The 26,047-nt window shown below is 41.2% G+C and overlaps 2 protein-coding genes across 4 annotated transcripts in view; one reads left to right on the forward strand and one right to left on the reverse strand.

The window, feature by feature from the left end:
- Positions 1-1,901, reverse strand: part of OSBPL9 (oxysterol binding protein like 9) — a 96,038-nt gene extending 94,137 nt beyond the window's left edge. Inside the window, 1 exon segment of the mRNA XM_048498967.1 lies at positions 1,769-1,901. Coding sequence (XP_048354924.1) covers positions 1,769-1,879 — 111 coding nt within the window. The 5' untranslated portion in view covers positions 1,880-1,901.
- Positions 1,753-26,047, forward strand: part of LOC125433981 (calreticulin-like) — a 28,707-nt gene continuing 4,412 nt past the window's right edge. Inside the window, exons 1-6 of one of the 3 annotated variants that reach the window (XM_048498969.1) lie at positions 1,753-1,890; positions 9,334-9,435; positions 14,579-14,782; positions 18,790-18,884; positions 21,421-21,630; positions 22,291-22,404. In XM_048498969.1, the coding sequence (XP_048354926.1) occupies positions 1,866-1,890; positions 9,334-9,435; positions 14,579-14,782; positions 18,790-18,884; positions 21,421-21,630; positions 22,291-22,404 (750 nt within the window). In that variant the 5' untranslated portion in view covers positions 1,753-1,865. Of the gene's footprint in view, positions 1,891-4,523; positions 4,684-9,333; positions 9,436-14,578; positions 14,783-18,789; positions 18,885-21,420; positions 21,631-22,290; positions 22,405-26,047 lie in introns of those variants that run through there. The other 2 variants (XM_048498968.1, XM_048498970.1) reach the window with 2 other exon arrangements.

Raw genomic sequence — 26,047 nt, forward strand, 5'->3', positions numbered from 1 at the left:
GCCCTGGTTATCAGTCTTCTGGTAGTACTGCTCAGTGACTGCAGTTACCTCTCTCTCTGAGCCTTAATAGTTCTGTTCAAATAACTCATTAGAACTTGTGAGAGGAGATAACTCCTCACTCAGCTGAAAGGAGTGGACAGATACATGTCTATGAGAAGGAAGAACAGTTTGTATGCTGAAAGGAACAGTGAGAGGAAAAGCTGGACCATGCTGAGGCATGGTTGAAGTATGCACAAACTCTCTCTGGAGATGTAGTGCAATTGAACTGTTGCCATGTATGAGTGGCACTGTGTCTCTATTTTTGCTCTACTTGTGTATTTCAAAATAAAGAAACTATAAAACCTCTGCTTTCCCCTTTAAAGGGGATCAATCATCTTAAGGAACTTCTCACTGCTCAGAGAGGGGGGCACTTGTGGCACTGCTGTGACTCTCTATTCTTCAAACCCAAAACAGCATTCTCTCTACATATGGAATGTAGCCATGTGATAATGTATTACAGCAATGTAATATATGAAACCTATAGAAAAAGATGTCACACCCACCTTATGTTTCAGTGTAATCAACCAATCCTACTCTCTCTACTCAGTAGACTGACCATAATGATTGCTCCCAGAAGAGAGCAGTTAGCATTCATAAAGTACTCAAAAAGGGCATTAGGGACTATTTATTACAGACAGAAAATGAAACCAGTATCTTTATGACTGCTGATAAATTAAGTGTGCATCTACACCTTGCACAATACTATACTGGTCATCCCACCTCAAGAAGAACACAAAGGAAGTTATAGAAGAGAGTCAAATCAACCAATATGGCATGAAGCACAGTTGGCAAAAAGGCTAAGGAAGGCTCTGAATAATGAAGAGCTGTTGGAACTTTTTAATACTGTAATGACTTAAAAGAACACAACAAATGTGGGCTAAATTATACACTAGTAAAATATTCCCCTCTTCACATAGTTCCCTGCAAAATTTCCCACTAGATATTGAGAACAAAGATAGCATTGTTTTACACATCATACTCAGCTTGTGAGTTGCCTGTTGGTTTTTGCCTCATCATTACTGAAACAGAGTACTGAACTAAACAGACAGTTCTTAGGCTTTCATACTATATAGGTTGCAAAATGAGGATATTGCCACTGTAAGGGACATGTCAAAGATGATCCCTATCCTGCCCTTGGTTACTCAGAGCCAAGTCACGAAGAACAAGGTAGTCACCATCTAACTCAAGCTGGAAGGTAGATTCTCAACTGCTGCGGTATCTCTTACCCCCCCAAAAGAAAGTTCTAAAACTAGTTGATCAGTCCCAACCTCCGTGTTATTCTACCAGCATGAACAACAGGAAAAACCCACTTTCAATCTGAAAACTAACTTTCTCAACCTAGAAGAGCCACTTTTCACCCTCTTTACGATTCTATTTTATTATTATTACTTAGATTTAATAGGCTGCCTTCTCCCTGCCATAAACTAAACAGTGTTTAACAACATCTAACGACTAGGCCTTTCACCCTTTCCAATAACCCCCCCCCCCTTTTGGGACGCCGTAACTTAAATATTACTTGCCCCACGCCCCCTTTACATAAATCTTCTCAAACTACCTCCCTATTGGCTACCACTAAAGCTTTCCTTATCCTTATTGGCTTGCCTGAGATCACGACACTCCCTCTCTCAGAAGCCCCCACCTTCTACCCCTGGCAAGTAGGCAGCCTGACAAACCGCTCTCCCTCCCCCCCCCCCCAATTTGTCCCGGAGTGGGCCTCTCCCTCACGCACCGTATAGTAGGAGAGCAGCCCCGCGTTGTAGTCGAGCACGAACCAGCGGTACTGCCAGCCTTTCATCACGTTGGTCCATTTACTCAGCGGGCCCTCCATGATGGACGCCATGTTAGGAGCCGGTAAGATGCCAAACAGCCAACTGGAGCGAACGCTGGTCCTGCGGGCGGGCGGGGGAGCAGAGGGACAGAACGCTCGCGCACCGTGAATGGGTGAGGCCCGGATGAGGCCGCGCGATACCAGGAGGAGGTGCTGCTGCTGTTGTTGCAGTGTCGGGAAAACAACCCGCGGGACTGACAAGTGGGAGGAGATAAGGAGTGTGGGGCGTGGCTTATAGATGAAGGGTGGAGTCCTGAGAAGTCGTTAGGGGGCGCGCTCGGATCCCTTGCGAAGTGATGGCCACGGCCGACAATAGGGGGTGGGGAGGAGAACGGGAAAAAATTCCCTCCGAAGATGCCCTTAAAAGCTACAGCTCAACGGGTCTTGTGGCCCCTCATATTTCTCAGCATAAGCCTTCGTGAACTGAGCTCCTTTCTCAGACACCGTGGAGGGAATGTTTACATCTGTTATAAGAACCTCAAACCGAAGAGAGGGAGTTGTTATGAAGAGAGACCCGTGGTTATTGCCGTTGTAAATCAATCAGATTGGAACTCGTGTGATTGTTCCGAGGAAGCCGAAAGTGCTGTTGCATTGCGTAGGATAGAGCAATGAAGTTACTGAATTGTCTCGAGCGGGCCGAGCAGCGTGGGAGAGGCAGCCTTTGCCCGGTATTGAAAAGCTGCTACGTGCAATTTGCGCGAGGTTTGGCCAGAGCCAGGCAGATGTTCTCTTGACAATACTGAAGTGACGGGTAAGGCAAGATTTTCTGTTCTATGCCGTTTTTAAATGTACAGAAACTTTGCGAGTTCGGCGATGACAGTCGCCTTCGCCGAACTCAGCTGGAAAGGAAGCTTGTCGCTAAAATAACTTGTAGAGTTTTGGGGGGAGGATGGGGCAGAAGACTGTGGACTGTTTCAGTTTTCAGGGACTGCGTAAAAGTCGGATCCAGATTATTTAAAACGGATCCTCATGATTTCATATGGTTTTTACATCGGAATGAAGCGGAACTGGACTCACCATGATGCTGTAGAGCGTGTCATAGTCTATAGGCAGGACCACAAACACCACGTATCAGATGGTTTGTGGTGCCCCAGTGGCACACAAACGTGGTTGCAAAATAGGGATTCTCATGATTTTTCGCTAGGTCACATGTTATGTCCCTAATAGCTAGATAATGGTCCATTCAGAAGTTAGATCATAGTTTGTTCGCTGATTTCTGGTGGACTGTGCAGGGCCTGAAGACTTCTGCAGTTCTTGCAAAGAAAACTGGACTAGTTGGACCATGATCTGATCCTCCAAGTTATTTTTGATATTCTTAAGCAAGAATACTGTACTCAGGATACTTTTAACACTAATTATTACTTACTTAACTATTAAGAGAATTCTGAGTATGTACTTTTTCTCAGTAAATGTAAAACACGGCAACAGCTATAATTGAGTATTCCAAGAGAGAATCAGGATACAAAAGGCCAAAGTTGACTCCTCCTACTGTGGGAATTTCTTCTTTCAGGGTTGCCAACAGGCCTGGAAAAATATATTGATGTTTTAATAGAGGCTTAATGTGAGGAAATGGTTTTTATGGCATGGATATAAATCACATGGTACGTAATATCCCATTAAAGGAATGGGACTTTTTTCCCCAGGCAGCTAGCCACCACATAGTAGGGAATTACATTAAGTAAAATATATACACATTTTATATCATTAGGTTTAGTGTCTGTTTTAAAATATGTTAACTGTACTGAGCCTTTGTGATAGAACGGAATACAAATAAATAAATCACATTCTCCTTCATATCATTCTGTGCATAGTGAATTTGTTCTTTGACCTTGCTCTGTGCTGATGTCACTCCTCTCATATTAACTTACATCAAGTTTTTTTGCTTCATCCATAGCCTTTGTAAATATACTTTTATGTTTTCATGGCTCCTACCTACTTGGTTATAATCTTCTTGTACTCCAAAATCCTAATTCTGTATTTTAGCATTATTCTCATAGAAGTTCTTTATAGTTAATTCAGCAATTTATTTTAAAAAGTTATTCTGAAAGTTCCCACAATTATACTGTACCATGCTAATTAAAATAATTCTACCAGCAGATTTACATTGCAAACTGAAGACTTTTACGGGGAAAAGTCAGGATATGAAAGAGATACTTAACATCACACTCTGAAGTAAAACAATGGTTGTAGAGAAATAATTGTGTTGTTGCTGAGTCATGTCATGCTACTTACATCTACAACTGAACATTTGGATTGCATTCTTCTCAGTTAAAAAAAAGAAAGAAATATCTGGATCACGGAGCATATTTCCAAATAATAATGTACAGCAGAAGGTTAGTACTTATTGCCTCTTGCTGACACTAAACTACTTACAAGGTGTGGCTCAGTCTGAATTAGGCTAGAACACCTGTGTCTTCAAAATCCATTTCCTTTGAGACATTCTACATAACATTTTGTGCACTTGGTTGTGTGGTACACACTGATTGGCCCCTGCAATATAATTATTCATGGATTCCAGCCAGTGAGAAGGTTCCATCAGCTAATCATGGTATCAGAGTGGTGCCAATAGTAGCTGTGGTTCAGACGCAGATTTTTTCATAGTAAACGATTCTAAAGTCCTGCTATTGCAGTTTAGAAAAGGCTCCTGCCACTTTAATTTAACTAAGTTATTATGATATCAGTAATAAAACTGGTTTGTTTTGGAGTCCTTTTGATAGGGACAGTATTTGGCAGTGGTGCCAGTTCTTCCACCCAATTAGAGGAACCTCAACATACAATAATAAAAGAGTATTTTAGAGAAGAGTTTGATGATGAGGGTAAGTGACGTGGGGGAGGACTGCCTTAATAAGGACATATTGACATATAGCCTTTTTTCATAAAAATGCTTCCTTGTGTGATTTCATAGGACAGTATATGAAGATATTTATTTTGCATGTGAATGAGGATATATATTTATTTATATTTTAGTAAAACATTTTACCTATTTTGCAGTCAGTAGACAATGTTAGTTATTGAAGCATATTTTAACAGTTACTTGAATTTGATATTTACAGTAAATGTCTGAAACTGATCTCACTGTTCATTATTTTGCTCACCTACATGGAGAGTTTCATACAAAAATGACAAAACTAGATGGGGGGGGGGTTGTGAGAAGGAGAACCAATAATCAATTTTATTAAAAGAATTCCAAGTAATGCATGGAAGTAATAGAGGAACATGAGGTCTTTACCAGCTGATGCATCTGGAATCCCAGAGCTTAATTCACTTACAAAAGTCCTGTGTCTGGAACTACTATTCTCACCTATCTTTATTTATGAAAACAACTGAAATCAGCGGATTCCAAATTAAATTTCTCCTGACTATTCTGAATATATTCAAAAGCAGTAGATACGTGGATGTAGTAGTGAATTGGAGATATTAATTTCAGTCTCCTCCCTTTTAGGCTGCACTTAGCCACTTCTGTCAGACTATAATTTATGTATATTATTTCTGAATATGGAGGAGAGATCAATACATTAATAATGTGATGTTGGGTTTTTGGCTCTTTGTTTAATTTGGCTTTGCTTGTTCTTCAAGAATTGGAGCATGATTTCATTGGGAAAGATGAAGATATAAGTTTCTTCTCCCAGCCTCTTATCTTCATATCCCATTAGAACATTAAGGTGCCTATATCCCGTGGGAAGATTACAATTTGTTCTCTCTTTTTTCATTTTACTTTCTTTGGGAGATTAATCTTTCTCAGGCACTTATTCTGACTAAATAGTCACTATCTTGAATTGGTCTTTGCTTCATAAAGTGGATTGTGAGAATTAATTGTATCATTCTCTTTATTTGATTGACTGTTGAGTCTTGGGTCGAGTGATATAAACATGTCCTAAAGCAGAGTAATCACCAAACATGATTCAACATGCACTACTAGTCCTTTGAGATTCAGGAGTAGTTATGTTTCAGATGTAGTTAAATACAGGGTTTGCTATTCAGTGACGCATTCGTGAATAAAATATATATTTTAACTAAATGTAATTCCAGGACTTTAAAATAAATAATTTTAAGCATAAGCGTTTTATTGTCATTGTGCACACACAACGAAATTTACAGCAGCATTCCTCTATGCACACAATTTCAGACTCTTACCCCATCCTCACTTTCCCCTTCCTCCACCCATCCCTACCCAGCCCCAAACACATCAACACGAAGCCATGGAGTTCAGCATACCCCCTGCTCTAGAGTAGAAGCTGTCTCTAAGCCTCTTTGTCCTAGTTTTTATAAACCTGTATCGTCTGCCAGATGGTAACAGTTCAAAAACAGTTCAAAAAGAGAGTGTGCTGGATGAGATGGGTCTCTCAGAATATTTTGGGCTTTCTTTAGGCTTTGGGAATTATAGAGTTCTTCCAAGGAGGGGAGAGGGCAGCCGATAATCCTCTGTACAGTAGTGATCACCCTTTGGAGCACCTTCCTATCTGCCACTGTGCAACTGGAGAACCATACACAGGTGCAGTAGGTTAAGACATTCTCTATAGCACAGTGGTAAAAGGGACAATTCCTTTGTGAGTTTCTCTTCCATTCAGTTGTTTCCTTTAAAGAAGTCTCAGATAGTGATACAGTCTTTGCTGGGCCTTCTTAACCACCTTGTGACGAGTCCTGGCGCCCCAGGTCAAGTCCTCTTTAATCATAACAACCAGAAATTTAAAACTAGCCACCTGCTCTACTTGATTTCCATTTATAGTCAAGGGCTGACTTTCTAAGCTATTCCTTCTATAGTCCACTATAGTCCACTTTGTCTTGTTAATATTAAGAACCAGGTTATTTTCCCTGCACCATGAGAGCAATCGGTCTACCTCACTCCGATAGGCACTCATCCCCCTCCAGAGATGAGCCCCACCACCATTGTGTCATCAGCAAATTTGATAATGGTGTTACTATGATAGACAGGGGTACAATCATATGTATAAAGGGTGAACAATAATAGCGACTCTAACATTATTACAGCCCTGTGGCGTTCCCATATTTAGAGTAAGAACTGAGGAAACCCGATTTCCCAGTCTAACCCTCTGGGAACGTCCAGACAAGAAGTCCCTAATCCACAAACAGATTGAATGTGAGAGTCCAAGATCCATAAGTTTTGTCACCAGTCTTTGTGGCAAGATTGTATTAAATGCGGAACTAAAGTCCACAAAGAGCATTCGCACAGAATTCCCCTGTCATTCCAGATGCGTCAAAGCAGTGTGGAGACTAATGGCAATGGCGTCCTCTGTAGATCTATTAGTCCGATATGCAAACTGATGTTTATCAAATGTATCTGGAAGGCAAGAACTAATATGCCTATGGACTAGTGTTTCAAAACACTTCATGATGATTTTAAAGGTTTGTCATCTCATTATATGACATAAAATCTGAAGTGTTTTAAAACTCTTTTAACATGTTATTAATACAAAAAGTGCCATAAAGGTGGAGACTTCTGTTAAAAGTTCTCTGCATAATCAAACTGATGACTGGTAAAGACTTTATGTTTGGTCCTGTCCATGTGTTCTTGGGCTAAAGGGCAATTCCATTAAAAATATAAAAAATACAAGCTTCAGGAAAAAAATGTCAAAGCAGGGCTTGAGCCATTTTGGAAACTTGCAGAAATATCTATAGCAACCAATATATGTAAATAAGCCACAGAAGACAGGCCTTCATTCAGTGTGGGTTAGTTTTCATTATTTAATTACACAAATATTTCATTCTGACTTGAATAAGTATTTTTTCTGTTGATAAATTAAAGAGAAGAAGTACTAGATGCTGTTGTGTAGGCTCCTAAACTAAGTATGTTGGTTTTTTAATTTTTAAAATTGATTTTATATTAAAAAGAATAACAAAACAAAATATAAAAGTAAACATAAGAATAAACCTTTACAGATAAAAACAAAAGAAAATTACATCTATATAAAAAGTAGTATTTGTCACTATGGTATTTGTCACATTCCAAGTTTTAGAAAGAAATAAAATATTTATGTCCATTTGAAATTTAATTTTCAATATTTTATTTCTGCATATATTTCCAGATTTTTTTACTTTTTTACAAGTCTACCACATATGGTAAAGTGATCCATTTTCTTCTTGACATTTCCAATAAGTTCCTTTCAGATTTTTGTTCACCTTTGCAATGTCTTCCACAGAAATGTACCATCTGCAAAACATCTTGTACCAATTTTCTCTCAGTGATTGACAAATTGTAAATGTAATGTCTTTCATGCATAAGGATTCCCATTGTTGAAAAGATATTTCTTCTTGAAAGTTTTGCATCTATTTCACCAAAAGTTCTTTCACTTGTTCTGTTTCTGTCTCATATTTTAATAGAATCGTATATTCTTCCTAGCTGTTTTTGTTGTGTAATTTCTATGACAAATTCTGTCAACTCCCTTAATGCTCCTTTGTCACTTTCAGTTCTCTCCTTAATCTTGAAGCTATTTGGAATTATAGCAACCATTGCATTTCCTTTCCTTCATCTTTCCTTTCCTTCACCTTATATTCCTTTGTGTATTAATAAATCTCATTATAAATGATGTTGTCATTATTCTTTTTCATATTTTTATCATAATAGGCATCTAATGGGGACATTAATGGTGAAACTAGCTCGGTCTTTTATCTTTTTGTCCAAATATCCATAAGCCCATTTCTTATTATCTGGGTGGTCCTTTAGATTTAAACATTTCATCTGTCCCACTTGCTCTGTCTATAAAAAATTATAAATTTCTAGCTAACTATGTTTGTTAGTGAATGAATGGGCAGTCCAATCCAGATTTTTTTTGGGGGGGGGGAATGGGCTTTGGGAGCAGTGCTGGGCTACACTGATGTATTTTTCCCCTCTGCCAATGTAAGGGGCACCCCTGCCAGCTGAGAGGGGAAAGGCACTGGTGACTGGCACCCCACAGCTCCATGATGGTAAACCCAGAAGTGAGCAACGCTGCAGAGCAATGCTGGCATCTGATCAGACACTGACAGGGACTGGCCGGAGCATTCCTGGGGGTGAAGCCAACTGTTGTCACCTTCCACCCAGGCTTTAGGGCCTGGAATGCTATGGCTTCAGCCTTATGTCACACAAAAGGGTGGCATAACTGTTAAATCCTATGGAGGGCTTCAAGGTGGCTGGGGGTTTTTTCTTTTAGCTGCCTCCCCACACCGCCTGGAAGCCCTCTGGAGGCAGCGCAGCAGCAGTGCTGTCCCGAGCTGCCTCAGGTTGTAGATTGGGTGTTAGTCAGCCATATTTATCAAATCACTGCTAGGCCAGTTATGGTACTATTAAACTCTCCATCAATGGGTTCATGCATATTATAGCCATGTGTTTATTTGTAAAATAATTATGTTTGTAAATTATTTGTACAATATCATATAGAATAGTCATATTTCACATTCTGCAAAATAATTATCTTTTGATAAACCTTTTTTTACTACTGGTAGCTACTGGTAAACTTCTCTTTTTCCAGATGAATGGCAGAAACGGTGGGTTCAGTCTAAACACAGAACTGATTATGGTAAATTTCGAATATCTGCAGGGAGGTTCTATGGAGACAGAGAAAAAGATAAAGGTATTGTCCGTGATAGAGCAGTTATGAAAAGTGCAGTTTGCCTTGAATATTCTCTACTGTGTGTGTGGTGGTGTTGTTTTTAGCATGTGTTCATGCACTTTTTTTCTGCAAGGCTCTTTCAATGCTGGCTAAGAGCTAAAGATCCATGCCACTCTTTCTTGCGTGCTTTTTGGACTGTTTTCTCAGATGACCAACCTTGCCCAGCATGGCAAACCGTTCTTTGAAACAGATGGTGCTTTTAGTAGCAGTTTATGGTATACCACGAGGATTTGTTGCTGGAAGCCAGAAGCAAGTAGAGGAGAAAAAAGCCTTCTGAACATTCCTGAAGTAAAGCACTTAAAATTAAACATTTTCCATTTGTAGAATTAGTAAAATTATTTTAGAATTCGGTCTTACTCCCTGAAAATAGGTAGTGTGAAATGTTTTACAGAAGAAAGGCTGAGGTATTTGATAATAACCCTTCTTACACATACTGTAAACATATATATTATATTTCCAAAAATGTATTTATTGTTCAAATGTGAATAACTGATAATAATAAATATACTGTAATGTTTATGTTAATATATTATAAAAGTTCAGTGTTTTCAATGTTAGGAAGTTTAACTTGATATTCAAAAGCTGTTATATGTGCTAAGATAGCATAAAGTGCAACAGCTAATGTTGCCAACTGCCTGAAGAAAGAATGTTCTATCCCATCTCTTCCATAGAGGTTTACTGGAATGTTACTTACCATGCGGTGTTATTTGTCTCTATAAATAACTTATCTCTATAAATATAAATAACATAAAGAAACTTTAGCTGCCCATTGCCACACATAAGCCTCTATTAAATGGATGGAAGTTTTCCTCTAGGCTTGGTGGCCACCATAGGTGTACCAGTTTGCATACTGAATATTGAATATATTAGCAATCCCATTTGTAGAAAATTATGTATTCTAGTATTAATATGCAAAATTGTACGAAATTATATGCTAACTAATTATAAATAATGCATTTATGTTATTTGGAACATAAACATATGTTTAGGTTTGACTGGAAAGTAAATATTGCATATGTACAAATGTCTCCCAACTTTTCATTTTCCCCCCATGTCTTCAAAATTAAATTTTACATTTCTGGGAGATCCAGGTTCAAATTCCTACCTAGTCATGAAGTTCATTGGGCAATTGTGGGTCAACCACTTTCTGTCAACCCAACTTGCCTCACAGGGTTGTTGTGGGGAAAATGGAAGAAGAGCGAACCTAATACATGCTCTGAGTTCTTTGAAGGAAGGACGGTATATGATAAAGATATAATATTTATTTCAGGCACCAATACACTATCTTTTCCTTATGACTCTAACCCATTTACAATAATATTAACAAGCATCATAAAAATGATTTACCTTAAACCTTACCTTTATGATCTGTGTTTCCAATGATTTGCTATGATTCCATGTCTCTGCAGCTGCATATGTTTCCATTTGTGAGCTGCTTTGAGCATGTTTCCAGGTTTGACTATTGAACTTGCTCAGATAAAACTGAGCAGGCTTAACAGACAAGCATTGTGGGTGATAGTGCTGACAGCAGCTGTGCAGACCTGTAGCATCATGTGGACCAGATGGAATCTCTTTATGACCTACAACTCGCCCAGAGGACACATGTTGCCAATCACTGATTGAAACACTCATTTAGCAAAAAGTAACAATTTTATGTTATTCTTTATTAGGTGGGTACTAAGGATGCCAATATGCATTGTCTAAATAGCTCCAATGCTTTTAGATGTATTTATTTATAAAAATTTATACCCCACCTCATATTCCAGTCTCTAGGTGATTTACACAGGCTAAAAACCACAATAAAACATCATAAATAAAATATAACAATTAAAACAACAATAAAAATAACATTAAAATAACTCCACCCCCACCCCAGACCAGCAGCTGTAGACGCGGTTTCCAATGAGGCTAATCAATTACCTGGGCAAAGAGAAAGGTCTTTGCCATGCCTCTAAACCAGGGGTAGGGAACCTTCGGCTCTCCAGATGTTCAGGAACTACAATTCCCATCAGCCTCTGTCAGCATGGCCAATTGGCCATGCTGGTAGGGGCTGATGGGAATTGTAGTTCCTGAACATCTGGAGAGCCGCAGGTTCCCTACCCCTGCTCTAAACTCATAAAGGGTGGGTGCATGTTGGATTTCCGAGAGGAGGCAATTCCAAAGCCTGGGGGTAATCACAAAGAAAGCCCTTCTGCATGTCCCATCCCCTGTACCTCAGCAGAGGTGGGGTACCACCAGGAATGCTTCCCCCATCACCTCAGTTTCCCAGGCAGGTACATGCAGGTGCTCCTTCAGATAAGCTGGGCCCAAGCCATTTAAGGCTTCATCCGTCAACAGCAACACCTTGAATTGGGCCCAGGAGTGAACTGGGAGTCAGTGCAGTTCCTTAAGGACCAGCATAATGTGCGTCCAGCCTACCTGCTGTACGCTGCATCTACTCCAGTTTCCAGACTGTTCATGAGCAGCCCCATGTAATGTGCATTACAGTAGTCCAATTGATTACTAGAACATGTAACACTGTGGTCAGGTCCCCTTTGCCAAAACTGTGCAGAACTGGTGAACCTGACGGAGCTGCTGGAAGGCCCTGGCCATCGCTATCACTTGAACCTCAAAGGACAGCAATAAACCCAGGAGCACCCAATCCTTCTGGAGCAGTACAACCCCATCTAGAACCAGATGCCCCAAGATTTCACCAACTTGGAAGCCTGGAACACAGAGAACATTCTTCTTGTCTTGATTCAGCCTCAGTTTGTTGGTCCCCATGTAGCCCATAACTTATTCCAGGCAATAGTCCAGCACATGGAGCGCTTCTTTTTACTCTGATGAAATTGAGAGAGAGGGCTGGGTGTCATCTGCATATTTATAACATGACTCCAAATCTCCTGATGACCTCACTGTCAGGGCACTGCCTGATCAGCAAAATCTAAATGACAGTTATCCGGGGACTGAACCCCACTTCAATACCACACCCCTCAACACTCACAACATAGAAGACAGAACTGAGCCTTGGGGAACCCCACAAGAGAGCTTAATGGACTGTGAGCATGAGTCCCCCAATACTGTTTTCTGGAACCAACCCCAAAGATAGAAGGAGAACCACTGTTACACAGTGCCCCCCATTCCCTGGAGCCAGTCAAGCATGGTCTATGGCAGGGGACTGCAACCTGTGGCTCTCCAGATGTTCATGGACTACAAATCCCATCAGCACTTGCCATCATGGCCAATTGGCCATGCTTACAGGGGCTGATGGGATTTGTAGTCCATAAACATCTGGAAAGCCGCAGGTTGCAGACCCCTGGTCTATGGTATTAAAAGCTGCATCTGTCCCGATAAAGGTCATCGTCAGGTTAACCAAGGCTGTTTCTATACCTTAACCATGCCAGAAACCAGATTGATGTGGGTCCAGAAAATCAGTTTCTTCCAAGTAAACCTGCAGTTGAGCCACCAGCACTGGTTCCAGGACCTTGCTGAATAATGGGATATCCAGGCGATAATCGCCCAGCACCACAGGGTCTAAAGATGGTTCTTTGAATGGGGGCAAGCCACCACTTCTTTCGGAAGCACTGACACTACCATATCCATCAAAGAGGAATTTTACCACCTTATTTCACTGGGCCAGACCCCCATGCCCCAGCTTGCTTTTATCAGCCAGGATGGACAAGGGTCCAGGAGGCCATATCCCTGCAAGCAACTTGTCCACATCCTTGGACTTCAAAAACTGAAATTGATCCAATAAAACTGGATCAGAATCCGCTTCAGGCACCTCCACAGGACACTGTTCAACAGTGGAGTACAATCCCGTGAGGATCTGAGTGACTTTATCCCAAAAGCGCATAGCAAAATCATCACAGCTGATACCAGGGGATACCCTGACCGCAGTCCTCTGAGTGGAGGATAGCAAGCCATTAACCACCCTAAATAACTCTGCTGGATGGCTACTAGTGAATGCAGTGAGGGCAGAGAAGAACACCTTCGCCTCCACCACTTGGTAGGCCTGATAATGGGTCTCACCAGTGTCTGCTCAGTCTCACCAGTGTCTGCTCAGATCCGTAATGTGATTTCTGCCACCTGTGCTCAGGCTGTCGTCCCACCCGCTTCATTGCCCTCAGATCCCCAGTATACCATGAGGACTGGGTAAGTGCCAACCCCCCAGGTCAGTCCCCTCATACAGGATCAAGTCCTAGATGAGGACAGATTTATTTTGGACCCACCTGGCATTCACAAGCAGCATCTCCAGGCCAAGGAGCTGAAATGACGTGCACCCCTGTTGTCCCAAGATTGGGGAGAAGAGTAGAAGGGGTGATAGCATAAAAACATTTAGAACTCCTTCTCTGCAATCTGGCTCTCTGCACTCCAACACCATAGCTCTCTCTGCCCACCAGCACTGGAATATGGTCCCCAGGCTCCCCTTTCCCATCAAGGCACATGCCCCCTAATCAACCAACTCCCTGACCTCAGACACTATGCCCCTAAATTAGATACCACCTCAGACCATGCTAGATGGCAGGCAGGTCAGACCTTCCATCTTCTACTCAAAAGGAGGATGTTGGCAAACTGCTCTCCTGTCTGCCACTTAAGATTACAGTCCACTCTCTCAGGCAGGCAGGGCTATTCTCTCACCCCAGCTCTGTGCACCACCAAGACTGACCACCACACCCAGCAGCAGCTGCAAGGGGGTCTCCCCGCTGTACCCAACTGCCGGGCAAAAACACTTACCCCAATCTCCCAAGAAATCACCTGCATCTCCCTAGCCCACCCCTCAAGCCATTTTTAAAAAAGAATGGCTCACCCTGCCCCCACCAGACTCACAAATGGGCACCCCAACAGGCAGTGCTTTTATTCTGCTGGCACCAAACCAGCATACCTCCTACAGACACAGTAAGCTGAACTTCCCACCCCTGCAGCAGGTATAATTCATCAGGGGTGAGTAGAGCTACAGTCTTCATTCCCCTTTGCAACAGAGTAGCAGAAGTAGATACTTCAAAATGTTTCAGATTAGAGTTACAATGATGTCACTGTACACAGCAAGGGAACATATCTCAGTTGAAAATGATTTTAATAGCAGCTTTCTTTGATGTTTGGTCTAATTTGTTTTTCTTTATAGGCCTGCAGACCACTGAAGATACAAAATACTATTCAGTGTCAGCAAGGTTTCGGCCATTCAATAATGAAGGTCAAACCTTAGTGATTCAGTATACAGTAAAATATGACCAACATGTTGACTGTGGTGGTGCCTATATTAAACTTTTCCCTGAAGATGTGAATCAAGAGACTTTGAATGAAGATACCAGGTATTACATTATGTTTGGTAAGTTCTCTTGAAAATGTCTGTTACCAATGGTCAAAGAATATAATTTTCAAACAGTAATTTTTTTGAAGTAAGCTAATTCATGGAGAATTGATCCCACTGTGATGAAGGATTCAATTCTTTCACATTTCCTAGGGCTACCTTTGTGTTCTGCTTTTTAACTGACGAAAAATTTTGGTGTGGTTTTTCCAGTTTCATTCATAAATGTCTGATGGCCTGTATTACCTGAACTGCTGTTTCTGAGCACAGACTTTTGCTAAAACAAAAGGGCTTTCCCTGAACAGTCTGGGGGATCCTGGCAAAATTATTGTTAATTTTCAAAACATTGAATCAGGCTACAGTCCTAAGCATTTATAAACTCAAAGAAACTTCCTAGTAAGTGTGTTTAGAATTGCTCTGTAAGCCCACAGCATGTTCTATTCCATAAGAACATAGAAACATCCTTACCAGATCAGACCAAGATTCCATACAGCCCAGTAATTTGTTTCCATCCATGGAACTCAGGTTCTTCTGGAAGAGTAGATAAGCAGCTATCATGACAGCAGCTCTGCTCTATTGTATGTTCCCAGCATTTGATATTTGCCTCTGATCGGCCCTTTCCCCACTTACCGCTTGCAGCACGCTACTCTCAGCGCGAGTCATTTCTGGTGCGGGGTCGTGTTCCCCTCTGCCCCATGCTCTGTGCGGGGTCATCAAAAGGTGCCGTTTTTTCAGCGCCAGAAATGACGCGCGCTGAAGGGACGCGAGAGCGGCAGAGTGGGGAGGGGGCTGCGTTGTCGCTGCCCGAACTCGTGGGGTGCGCTGCTGGACCCCGCGCTATTTGGGGAGAGTAGTGCACAGCAAACGGTAAGTGGGGAAAGGGCCAACATGAAGATTTAGTTTTGCTATCATAGCTGAGAATCATTTATTCACTTATCCTCCATCATTAAGGGATTAGCAATACATCCTTTGGCAATTAGTTCCATACCGTATGTTGTGCGAAATATTATCTTTTGTCAGTCATTAATCTTTTGCCAATAATGTTGTTGTGTTACTCTGGCTAGTCTTAAGAAAGTAGGACTAAATTGTCTGTATTTACCGTCTCAATACCATTCACAATTTCATAACCCTTAGTTATTTTTTTGTAGACTAAAAAGCCTTATATGCTGCTTTGGAAGGAAAGTACTCCAATCTCCTGATGTTTGTAAAATTTTAAATGATAGAAAAATTTATCCAAATCGTTCAATGCTAATTAAAGTAATGTCATACTGATGCACCATTTCTATATGCCACTTATAAAATCTGCAATGTAGAACTTCTGTCCTAGTTCTAAAAATCTATGCAGTATAAACACTGTGTAGTGTAAATCAAGATAAGTCTTTTTAACAACTTTTTTTTCTGTGGGTCATCATATCACAGCAGACCTTTGGTGACCCTTAGAGTTTTCAAGGCAAGAGCCGTTTTGCCATTGACTTGCCATTGCCTGTCTCCATATCACAACCCTGTTGTTTCTTGGAGGTTGCTCACTGAAATACTAACCAGGCTTTGACCCTGCTTAGCTTCTGAGATCTGACAAGATCAGGCTAATCTGGGGCTAACCAGCTCAGGCCTTACAGCTTCTTACACATTTTGGAGTTTAATATTGCAATATTCAGTAAATGGTAATCATTGCTGTATGAAGAAGAAATTAATATCTGTGTTCTTAGGCTCTTCGTACTTTAACAAAGACATTTTGTCCATTATTTATTTATTTATCAATTAATCTTATATCCCACCCTATCCTGGCAGAGCTCAGGGTGGGTCACAACAAATAAATTAAAACATTTCAAACAGAAACATTAAAAACAACAATGATATTAATGCCCAATAAAAAACCCTGTACAGTACTAAGTTATTACAATAAAATAGATGGCTTGTTATAGTCCTTTCATCATCCTGATTCCCCCCTCCCTCACCCCAGTGGCCGAAAAAAGATTACTATAATCTGTTCAATCCGGCTGGCAAGGTGGAAAAGGCCTGGTGGAACAACCAGGTCTTGCAGGCCCTGCAGAACTGCGAGACCTCTTGCAGGGCTCTGACATCCCCTTGCAGTTTGTTCCACCAGGCCGGAGCCAGAGCCAAAAAACCCCTGGCTTTTATTGAAGCCAGCCAGAGAACTCTCAGGTCAGGGACCAACAAGTGGTTCCCCTTTGATGAGCGGAGCGATCTTTGAGGGTAATATGGGGCAATGTGGTCTTGGAGATATGGGGGTCCACTACTGCTCAAAGCCTTAAAGGTCAGTACCAACACTTTGAAAATGATCCGGAACTTGACCGGCAGCCAGTGCAGTTCTTTCAAGATTGGTGTTACATGATCGCGACTGGCTGCCCTAGTAAGCAGCCGTGCGGCTGCATTCTGGATGAGTTTCAGTTTCCAGATCGAAGACAAAGGTAGGTCAGTGTAGAGCAAGTTACAGTAGTCTATTCTCGAAGTGACCATTGCAAGGATTACAGTGGCAAGGTTGGGTTTGGAGAGGTATGGAGCCAGCTGCCATACCTAGCGAAGATGAAAAAAAACACAGTCTGGGCTGTCCTTGTGATAAGCTGAAGTCCAAGGTCACGCCCAGACTCTTTACTTATGTGGACAGCTTTAAAGCCGCATCACGTAAGGTTAGCAGCCGGAAGTCCATAGGTCTCTCCCCCAACCAAGCCAAAGAACCTCCGTCTTTGCTGGATTCAGCTTCAGTCTGCTCGTTTTCAACCAATCAGCCATGGCCTCTAAACAATGCTGGAGAGACTTAGGGGCAGAGGCTGGCCAGCCTTCCATCATAAGAATGAGCTGGGTGTCATCTGCACCCAGCATAACATGCCATATCCTATGCAACCAAATGTCTACTTTTGGCAGAGATTGCAGTTTTTAGTATTGGGTCACAAATATTCTGGCTGCTACAATTAGTGGTCTTACATTTAGTGGTACCATTGCACAGTGAGTGTTCTTTCCAAGCTATAGTCTAACATATTTAGTGGTGGGGTGTAAAGTTGCCAGGTTATTTCAGGGCTCACTTAAGGGCCTTGTTACAGGTTCCAAGTCTAAACATGGTGCCCTTTACATGTCACTCCGCAATGTGTTGGCCATAGCTCATCCACTAGCTGCAGTGGTTGGAAACAGATGAATCCCCCAGAAATGTGTCACCTTGCTCACAGGCTGGCTAGGAATGGAAGCTTCCAATCCTGTTCTGCCCGGTTGGACTCTTCAGGTGGCACCAGAGGTGAGTGTGTGAGCATGTCAGTGTGTGCTTATAGGTGTGTCACCAGAAAGCTGTGCTACTATTTTTTTCCCTTCCATCCCTGGCCTCAATGTCCATTGGCTGTAGCAGCTGTAAATAGGCAAATGCACTGGAAATGGGTCACCTTGGTCATCTAGTAGCTGTGGACTGAAGGCTCTTTTTGTCCAGTCAAGCTCTGCAGAAACCACCAGAAGGCGAAGGAATGCATGTGTGCTAATTGTGTGCCAGGAAGTCACACCTTCATTTTTTATGTGTCATGCTTGGCTTCCAATTTTTAGTTGCTCTTTTCTGAACTATTTTCAGCTGTGTGATAATTCTTTTTTTGAGAAACAGCAATGTTGCAATTGTGGACTCACCATATTTTTATATAAGGATATTATAATACTGGCGGTTTTAGTTTTAAATTCTTTCCTAACAGTTCCCAGACTTAGATGGCCTTTTCACTGTTGCTACACACTGAACGGTCATTTTCAGCCAGTTGTCCACCACAATTCCAAAATTTCTTTCCTGGGTAGGTCCTGTCAACTGTGGCTCTACCGTTCCACTAATATACAACATGAGTGATATTGGCTGAAATAAATAAGGGAAAGCAAAGGTAAATGAAAAAGTGTAGATCTCAATATAAAAAGATAAATAAAAATGGGTTGTGATGCTAGAAGTATGCAGCTAAAGTACTATTAAACATAAAGTGTCATAAGACAGGCTCAATAATTACATCTGATAATTTACGTTTATATCTCTAAGAACTGTTGTTTCCTTCCAGGCCCCGATATTTGCGGAGAGGACAAAAAGATTGTGCAAGTTATTTTTAACTATAAAGATGACTACTATATGATCAATAAGGATATCAAATGTGAGGTATAATAGTTAATTACGAAAGGCTTTGGCTTTGTTCAATGCTAATTTTTCAATTGTTTTTCTGCTAATTTCCTTTTGTATCATTCTGGCTTCTTTTGATGCTGATTTCCACACAGAAATAATAGGGGAAAGCATGTAAAAATCCATGCTTGGACTAAATCTAAACTTTCTACTAGACCGGAAGCATTTCTACTAGCAGAAAAGGGAGAGACTTTCATCACCACCCTCTTCCCAATACACAGGGGTACTTGGTTCATCAGCTGCTGCTGCTTGCCACAGGTTGCTTTCTTGCTTCCTCTTCTCTACTCCCCATGGCAAGGAGGAGCGAGTTTTGTGACACCAGCCACTATGAGGCTATACACACATTGGGGAGAAGGAGGTACTTGAGCCTGGGATGCAGGCATGTGTATCTCAATGGATAGCAGGCAGCTCCTCTTCCCTCTTCTGGGGAACAGAGGGGAAGAAGCAAGTCACTGAAAAATTCAAATCAGCTGGTACCAGTCACCTGTAGCATTGGCCAACCAAATGTGAGGGTTATCTGGCTGCAGTATCCAGTAATTGTCAGGGTGATGTGTCTGGCTAGATGTGTCTTCCCTCACCACTCCATGCGCACCATTCCATGCGCACTCCATGTTCCCTCACCATTCCTGAAGCTGTGTGCTTGGTGGGAGAGGACCGTCATGCCAGATAGGAGTGTACCATTCTTCCGTCAAGGGCATCCTAGGGAAGTTGGGTGATGGTGCCATTTGGCACCACTGTTGCCAGAACAATCCTGGTGCTGGTCCAATTGCTTGTTGACTTGGGGCACTATTGCATGGCAGAGCCATTTGCCAAAGATCCCCCAAAACCTGGAGCTGACTCTGAGCTACAGCCTTCTAGATTAAAAGGCAGAGGTGGAACTGCTGTTCGCAAGCAGTATAAGGAAATTAACAGAGTATATGCTCTCAACTATCTTAATTTTTAAAGCAGTAATCTAGAATATAAATGATGTTCTGGAGCAACTGGTATATATTAGTAAGAAGTTCGCTCAGTCTTTATATCATAAGAAAAAAGTTTGCATGCATAATCAGATTTTTAAACTAATTCCTTTTTGCTTCATATTATTGGAACTCACTGGAAATGATTTTCTTGAATTGATGCTGAGGTTTCCTTTTCTAAAAACAAATTAAAAAGCCTGTTTTAAGGTATAGAATGTGTCTTAAACAAAACTATTGGATTGAATAGTAATGCGAACCTGAAATTAATAAACAGAACCTGAAATTAATAAATGCGAACAGGCACAGTCCAAATATTTAGCATGAAAAATGTGAAGACTTCCAGGGATTTTTAGTGGAAAAAATTGGGAAATTAGGCAGAGTACTGGAGAAAACATCCTAAGAAATATTTTCTCTTTTTACAATGAGGAATACCTTGTCTTTCAAAGCATTTTAGTCCTTCCAAATATACCTCATGAACAATTCTGAGGACTTTGCAAATGAAAAAACTGGAAAATTTAGGTGACTGTCAAAAGGAAAAAAATATACTGTAGGCATATACATTATTTTCAATAGTTTTTTTCTTAAATAATGTAAATAATTATAGCAGTAATGTTATACTGAAGAACTGAACCCTTTGGGAGAGGGCGGTATACCAATTAAATTTAGCATAACATAACATCTTGAATGACAATACACTTATAAGGAGTTTCACATTTTAGTAGTGTGAAGTTTAATCTCCAAACTTGCTAACAGTCCTACCGACAGAATCTCTATTATAGAGTTTCTGCCCAAATATGCATTGTTTTTTGTTAACTACAACATTATTTTTTCATTTTCAACTCCCCCCACCCCGCTTCTCAGATGGCACCAATTAAAGAAACATGTTCTATGAAAACATAGGATGCAGCATTTTGAACTTTTTCATATCTGGGTATACATTCAACTTTTCTTACAAAAACAAAGTTTTTTAGTATTTTTAAATTCACTAAATATGCTAAATAGTAAATTTTATATGCTAAGCTATAAATGATGTATTTATGTTGTTCAATCTGTAAAAGAAGTTTACGTTTGATAGGAAATCAAGTATTACATGTATTTGAATTTTCTACAACATTTCCATTTTTTCCTGGGAAACGTTTTTTAAAATAATTACGGTACTATTTTTGAAATTTTACATCTCTCCTTTAAAATAGATATACTCAAATATATTGTACTTAAAATATACTCAACTAAAAATAAAACTAATGTAAATAAAAAATAAAAGCCATAAAGGTTAGTAAGAGTCTTGCAACTGAGGTAGCATTTATATACCGTTTGGACTTTACCCCACAACATGCAACAAGATACAAGGCAGGCCCCTCCCAGTTATTATTTTACCATAATATCCCCAATTTCTAGAGTCTCCACACTGCTCACCAGAGATGGAATAAATTTACGCCATCTCCCAACCTTTTTTTTCTTCATTATATTCTTTTCGGCAAAACTGTCAGTTCATTTCAAACATTGGAAAATAAGTTTATTGCTTATAATAATCCATTCCCTTTCTTTCTTTCTTTGAGACGGATGATTTTACCCATCTGTACACTCTGATCGTTCGTCCAGACCTTACTTATGAAGTGAAGATTGATAATTATGTGGCTGAAGCTGGCCATCTAGAAGAACACTGGGATTTCCTTCCTCCAAAAAAGATAATTGATCCTGATGCACAAAAACCTGACTACTGGGATGAAAGGGAGATTATTGAAGATCCCATGGACAAGAAACCAGATGTAAGACTTTCAGTATCTTTTTTTTTTTTGCTTTGTGTATCAAAAACTAGATGTCATTTCAGTCATAGTTGGTACATTGCTTCCTTGTTGCTCGTGCTGATCAGTTGCTGCTGGGTCTGATTCCAGCATTAGCTTTTAGAAGTTTGATATCTGCAATTATTTTTGTGATAATTACTTTAATAATTTAAACAGTACTCTTGGTTTATATCCTTTTTCATAACCATCATAGTGATAGTTAAGTATGATTCCCATTTTACGATGGGTGAGTTGAGTCTAGTTGCTGTTTTCTTCCTTTTGTAGTTACTGATTAAAGTGAGCTCAGTTCTCAGTGAAACTTCCAGATATTTGGTTGTAGTGGATTTTCCAGGCTGTGTAGCCATGGTCTGGTAGATCTTGTTCCTAACATTTCGCCTGCATCTGTGGCTGGCATCTTCAGAGGTGTATCACAGAGAGAAGTCTATTACACACTGTGTCTAGTGAGAAGGGAATGTTTCGTATGAAAGCTTTTGAAAGCCGGGGGGCAGGGGGGGCCCCGTAGAAGGAGTTGTCTCTGGGCGCCATTTTCCCCTATATACCTCTGCTGAATTGCCTCTTCCCTAAAAATCTATGTTTGTGCTAATCACATTATTTGATTATCTTGAATAATATACCTTATGTTAGGACTGGGACCAGCCAGAAAGGATCCCTGATCCAAATTTTGAAAAACCAAATGACTGGGATGAAGAGATGGATGGAGAGTGGGCACCTCCATTGATTCCCAACCTGGAATATAAGGTAAGATTGGTAAAGGTTTACTTAGCATAATAGATATATTCTCTTTCAGTGCAGAAAAGTAATTCTCTTTGGGTTATGCCTCCTACTTGCTCTGAAGCAGGCTTTATGCATATTAAACTGAATCTTAAAAAATCCAGTAGGAGTCAGAAAGCCCTGCTCACTCCAGGTGAGACTTGCTTCTTCTTCAGGACAAAGATGACAGATCTTTGTTCTAGAATGCTTCACTTTGGTCCTACTGCCTACCTAGTTCTGTCCCCAAAGCACTAGGACCCAAGTGAAGCATTCTAGAACAAAAATGGTCTAGGAAATGGCAGATGAATTCACAGATCTTTATCCTGAACATGATATAGTTAGCTCCATCTTGTAAGTGAAAAAACAGTGAGATAGAAACTAGTTGCCCCGGGTGCCATTCCCCCTCCCCCCCAGTACACCTCTGCTTTCCATCCTTATTAGAGGATGGAAAATAATGCCTTAAAACACCACCATCACCTCCCGACAGAAAAATGAAGTAGTATTAAAGAAGTCACATGAAGCCTAGCTATTAGAGCTAGTTCCAGTGCAATATGAGCACCTTGAGGACCTGTGTGCAAATAAGCATTTAGGCATAAGTTAGTTAAGACCTTGGACAGCTATCAGAACTTCTGCATTCTGTCCAATTTCTATACAGCCAGTGTGATATGGGAGACAATCTTATGTAAAGCCTGAATCCAGATCCCTCACCAACAAAAGGAAGTTGCTGAAGATCAAAAGAGAAGTAGAATTTGTAGCAGATGCCTCTAAGACACTCAGATAAAAATTAAGGCCAAGGTCAATGGGGCAAATAAAGTTAAATAATATTTTTACTCAGTTAAAATTCCCAAAATTCCCTATGCATCTTACCAGAAACCTTCTTCCAGGGGATCTTTTGGTCTTGCAGTGATTTTCAAAAAAGAGAATATGAGAATTTTTATCTGAGTGTCTTAGAGGCATCTGCTACAAATTCTACGTCTCTTTTGATCTTCAGCAACTTCCTTTTGTTGGTGAGGGGTCTGGATTCAGGCATTACATAAGATTGTCTGCCCATATCACACTGGCTATATAGAAATTGGACAGAATGCAGAAGTTCTGATAGCTGTCCATAGTGTGAGGAATTTTGGGAATTTTAACAAAGTATAATTTTATTTTGCACCATTGGCCTTGGCCTTATTTTTTTTTTTATCTCCTAGTGACTGGAGCAGCCCTTTTATTTCCCCTTGTCTCAGGACACTCTCCGGTTCAGTGCCCAACTTCAAGCAGCCAACATTATTCACCACAATTTGTGTATTAAATGTTGGAAGGTTGACTTCCTTTCCAAATCTAATCTCTCAACTGAGAAATTCTTTGCCGGGGGAAACTTTTTGAGGAATGAAAAAGATTTTGATTGAAGCCAAAGGGGGTAAAAAAGGAATGCTATGCCATTTAGCATCTTTTCTACTGTTACAGACAAAAATAGTCTGAACAGATCACAAGATTTCTTTCATCCCTTCCACTTCTCCTTCAGGGAAAGGAACAACAGGCCATATTGGAATAGGAACAAGTCTGATCTGCTGCTTCCAGTCAGCCCAGACAATTTTCAATTCAACAAAAGGTTGAGCTCCACCTGACTATATCATGGGGCAGCTTCAGGTCTTCAGCTGTGTTTGAAGACAATATATGCCCATGATGGCGAACCTATGGCATGGGTGCCCAAGGTGGCACTCAGAGCCGTCTCTGTGGGCACGCATGCCGTCATCTCCCCCTCCCCCCTCGCCCAGCCAGAGGCGGCTGCCAGCAAACGCATTGGGAGTCACTCTGCACAGGCTGGCCGTGCGCAAGGCGCTCTGCCAGCTGGGGCTGAGCTTCAGGGAGGTCCTCTTGAGTCAACCTGATTTGCTGTAAGTACCATCTACCACCCCACAAGTACCCCCCTCCCTCACAAAGCTTGGGAGACTGGAGGCTGGCACGCTTTTCTTGGCATGTAACTTTTGGGACCAAACTGAAACTTTGGGTTAAAAGCAGCAGTCCAGGATTAAAAAGCAGCAGTCCAGGTGAGGGGCTTCCATTGGGAGGTGTGTGTCTGCCAAGAGCAGGGCAGACACAGTGGTGGGATTCAGGCACTTGCCTTGATTGGAGTGAACTGTTTGTTAAGGCCCCCTTCCCCTGGGAGAGAGAATGATGGGGCTTTTAGTGCCTGGGAGCCCAGGGTGGGGAGGAGAGATCTTGCAAGGTCCCTAGGCTCGCGACGCCAATCCCGTTCCCACAGGATAAAAGCAAAAGTACAAAAGACAAAAGGCATTTCACACCGATAAAGAATTGAGCTAAACCAGGCTCCAACCAACTGGCAGGAAAGGGAGAGGAGCATCACTTACCATCCTGAGCATCCCTTCCCCACCCCGTTTGTCAGAATTAGGGCCATTCTGACAGAGGCAAATGTGGGACAGAGAGGTCCATTTCAAAATATTCTCCATGCTTTTATTTTTCTGTTCCTGTTGCATTTTTGTGGGAAGTCAAGTGCTGTGATGACTTGTGAAGGAAAAACCACAGATCAGATGGCTACTCCACATCTTTAGCTTTCTTAAAGTTATCCCACCCCTCGCACAGCATTCTTCCTTAGGATTGCCTTCCTTGACTGCCTTTTTACTTCTATTTTGTGGTAGTGGGATTGTTGGGTTTCACAAAGCGAAAGTTTTACTTCCCTCTCCCCCCGCACCCCTCCCCCTTCCCCCGCCAGGCCCCCAGTGTGATAATAGTGTAATTATTTCAGGGAATTAGCATTAAATCTAAGACGTAGTTTTGGGGAAGCAGTGTATGTAACCTTGTTAAGCACTGTTAAATCCCACTGATTTTCATGGAAAGAACTGAAGTGCAATCCTTTACCTGGGACTAAGCTCGGTTGCTGGCAATGGGACTTACTTCTGAGTAAACCCTCCTAGGGTCATGATTCACCCATTTGAAGCGTTGCATGGTTGCTTCAAAGCAAAGCCACTGACTACCACTAACATTACTCCCAAGTAACACACACTTTGGAGCCAACCTCAGTAAAAGTAAAACCTCAGTATTCAGGTTAAATTGCCATGTTGGCACTTTGTGATAAATAAGTAAGTTTTGGGTTGCAGTTTGGGCACTCTGTCTCGAAAAGGTTCACCATCACTGATCTATGCATCAGGAAAATTATTCAATACAATTACAAGATAGAGTTTGTAAACAGTCCAACCTTTAGGTTTACCCTTTGCTCCAGACGTGGGCATCCTCAGCATCATTCTGTGATGTCTTAGACCATCTTTATGAGTCACTTCAGGAATCCTTGCATAGATCTTCTTGTGACTCCAGGCAATTGCAAAGTCCCCTGTTCCTTATCTCAGTTTAAAATGGCTCAGGTAGAAGAAGATGCAATAAACTCAATCTGTGTTTCTTCTTCTTCCATTGATTACCAAAGTACTCAATAGGGTTCAGAAGGAGAGGGCTCAAGTGATAATAATTGCCCTTTTATGGCTTCAGAGGTCTTGGGTTTTGGATCTCATCAACATGGCAGTAGCTCAACTTTGGGGGATCCTGACATTGTCAGATCTGCTACAACCAGGTCCTCTTGTTTTACCTGGAACCAGAATTGATATGACTAGCCATGTGGAAATTCAAAGAGGAGCCT

The sequence above is a fragment of the Sphaerodactylus townsendi genome, linkage group LG05 (genome assembly GCF_021028975.2).
Source record: "Sphaerodactylus townsendi isolate TG3544 linkage group LG05, MPM_Stown_v2.3, whole genome shotgun sequence".
Lineage (NCBI taxonomy): Eukaryota > Metazoa > Chordata > Lepidosauria > Squamata > Sphaerodactylidae > Sphaerodactylus > Sphaerodactylus townsendi.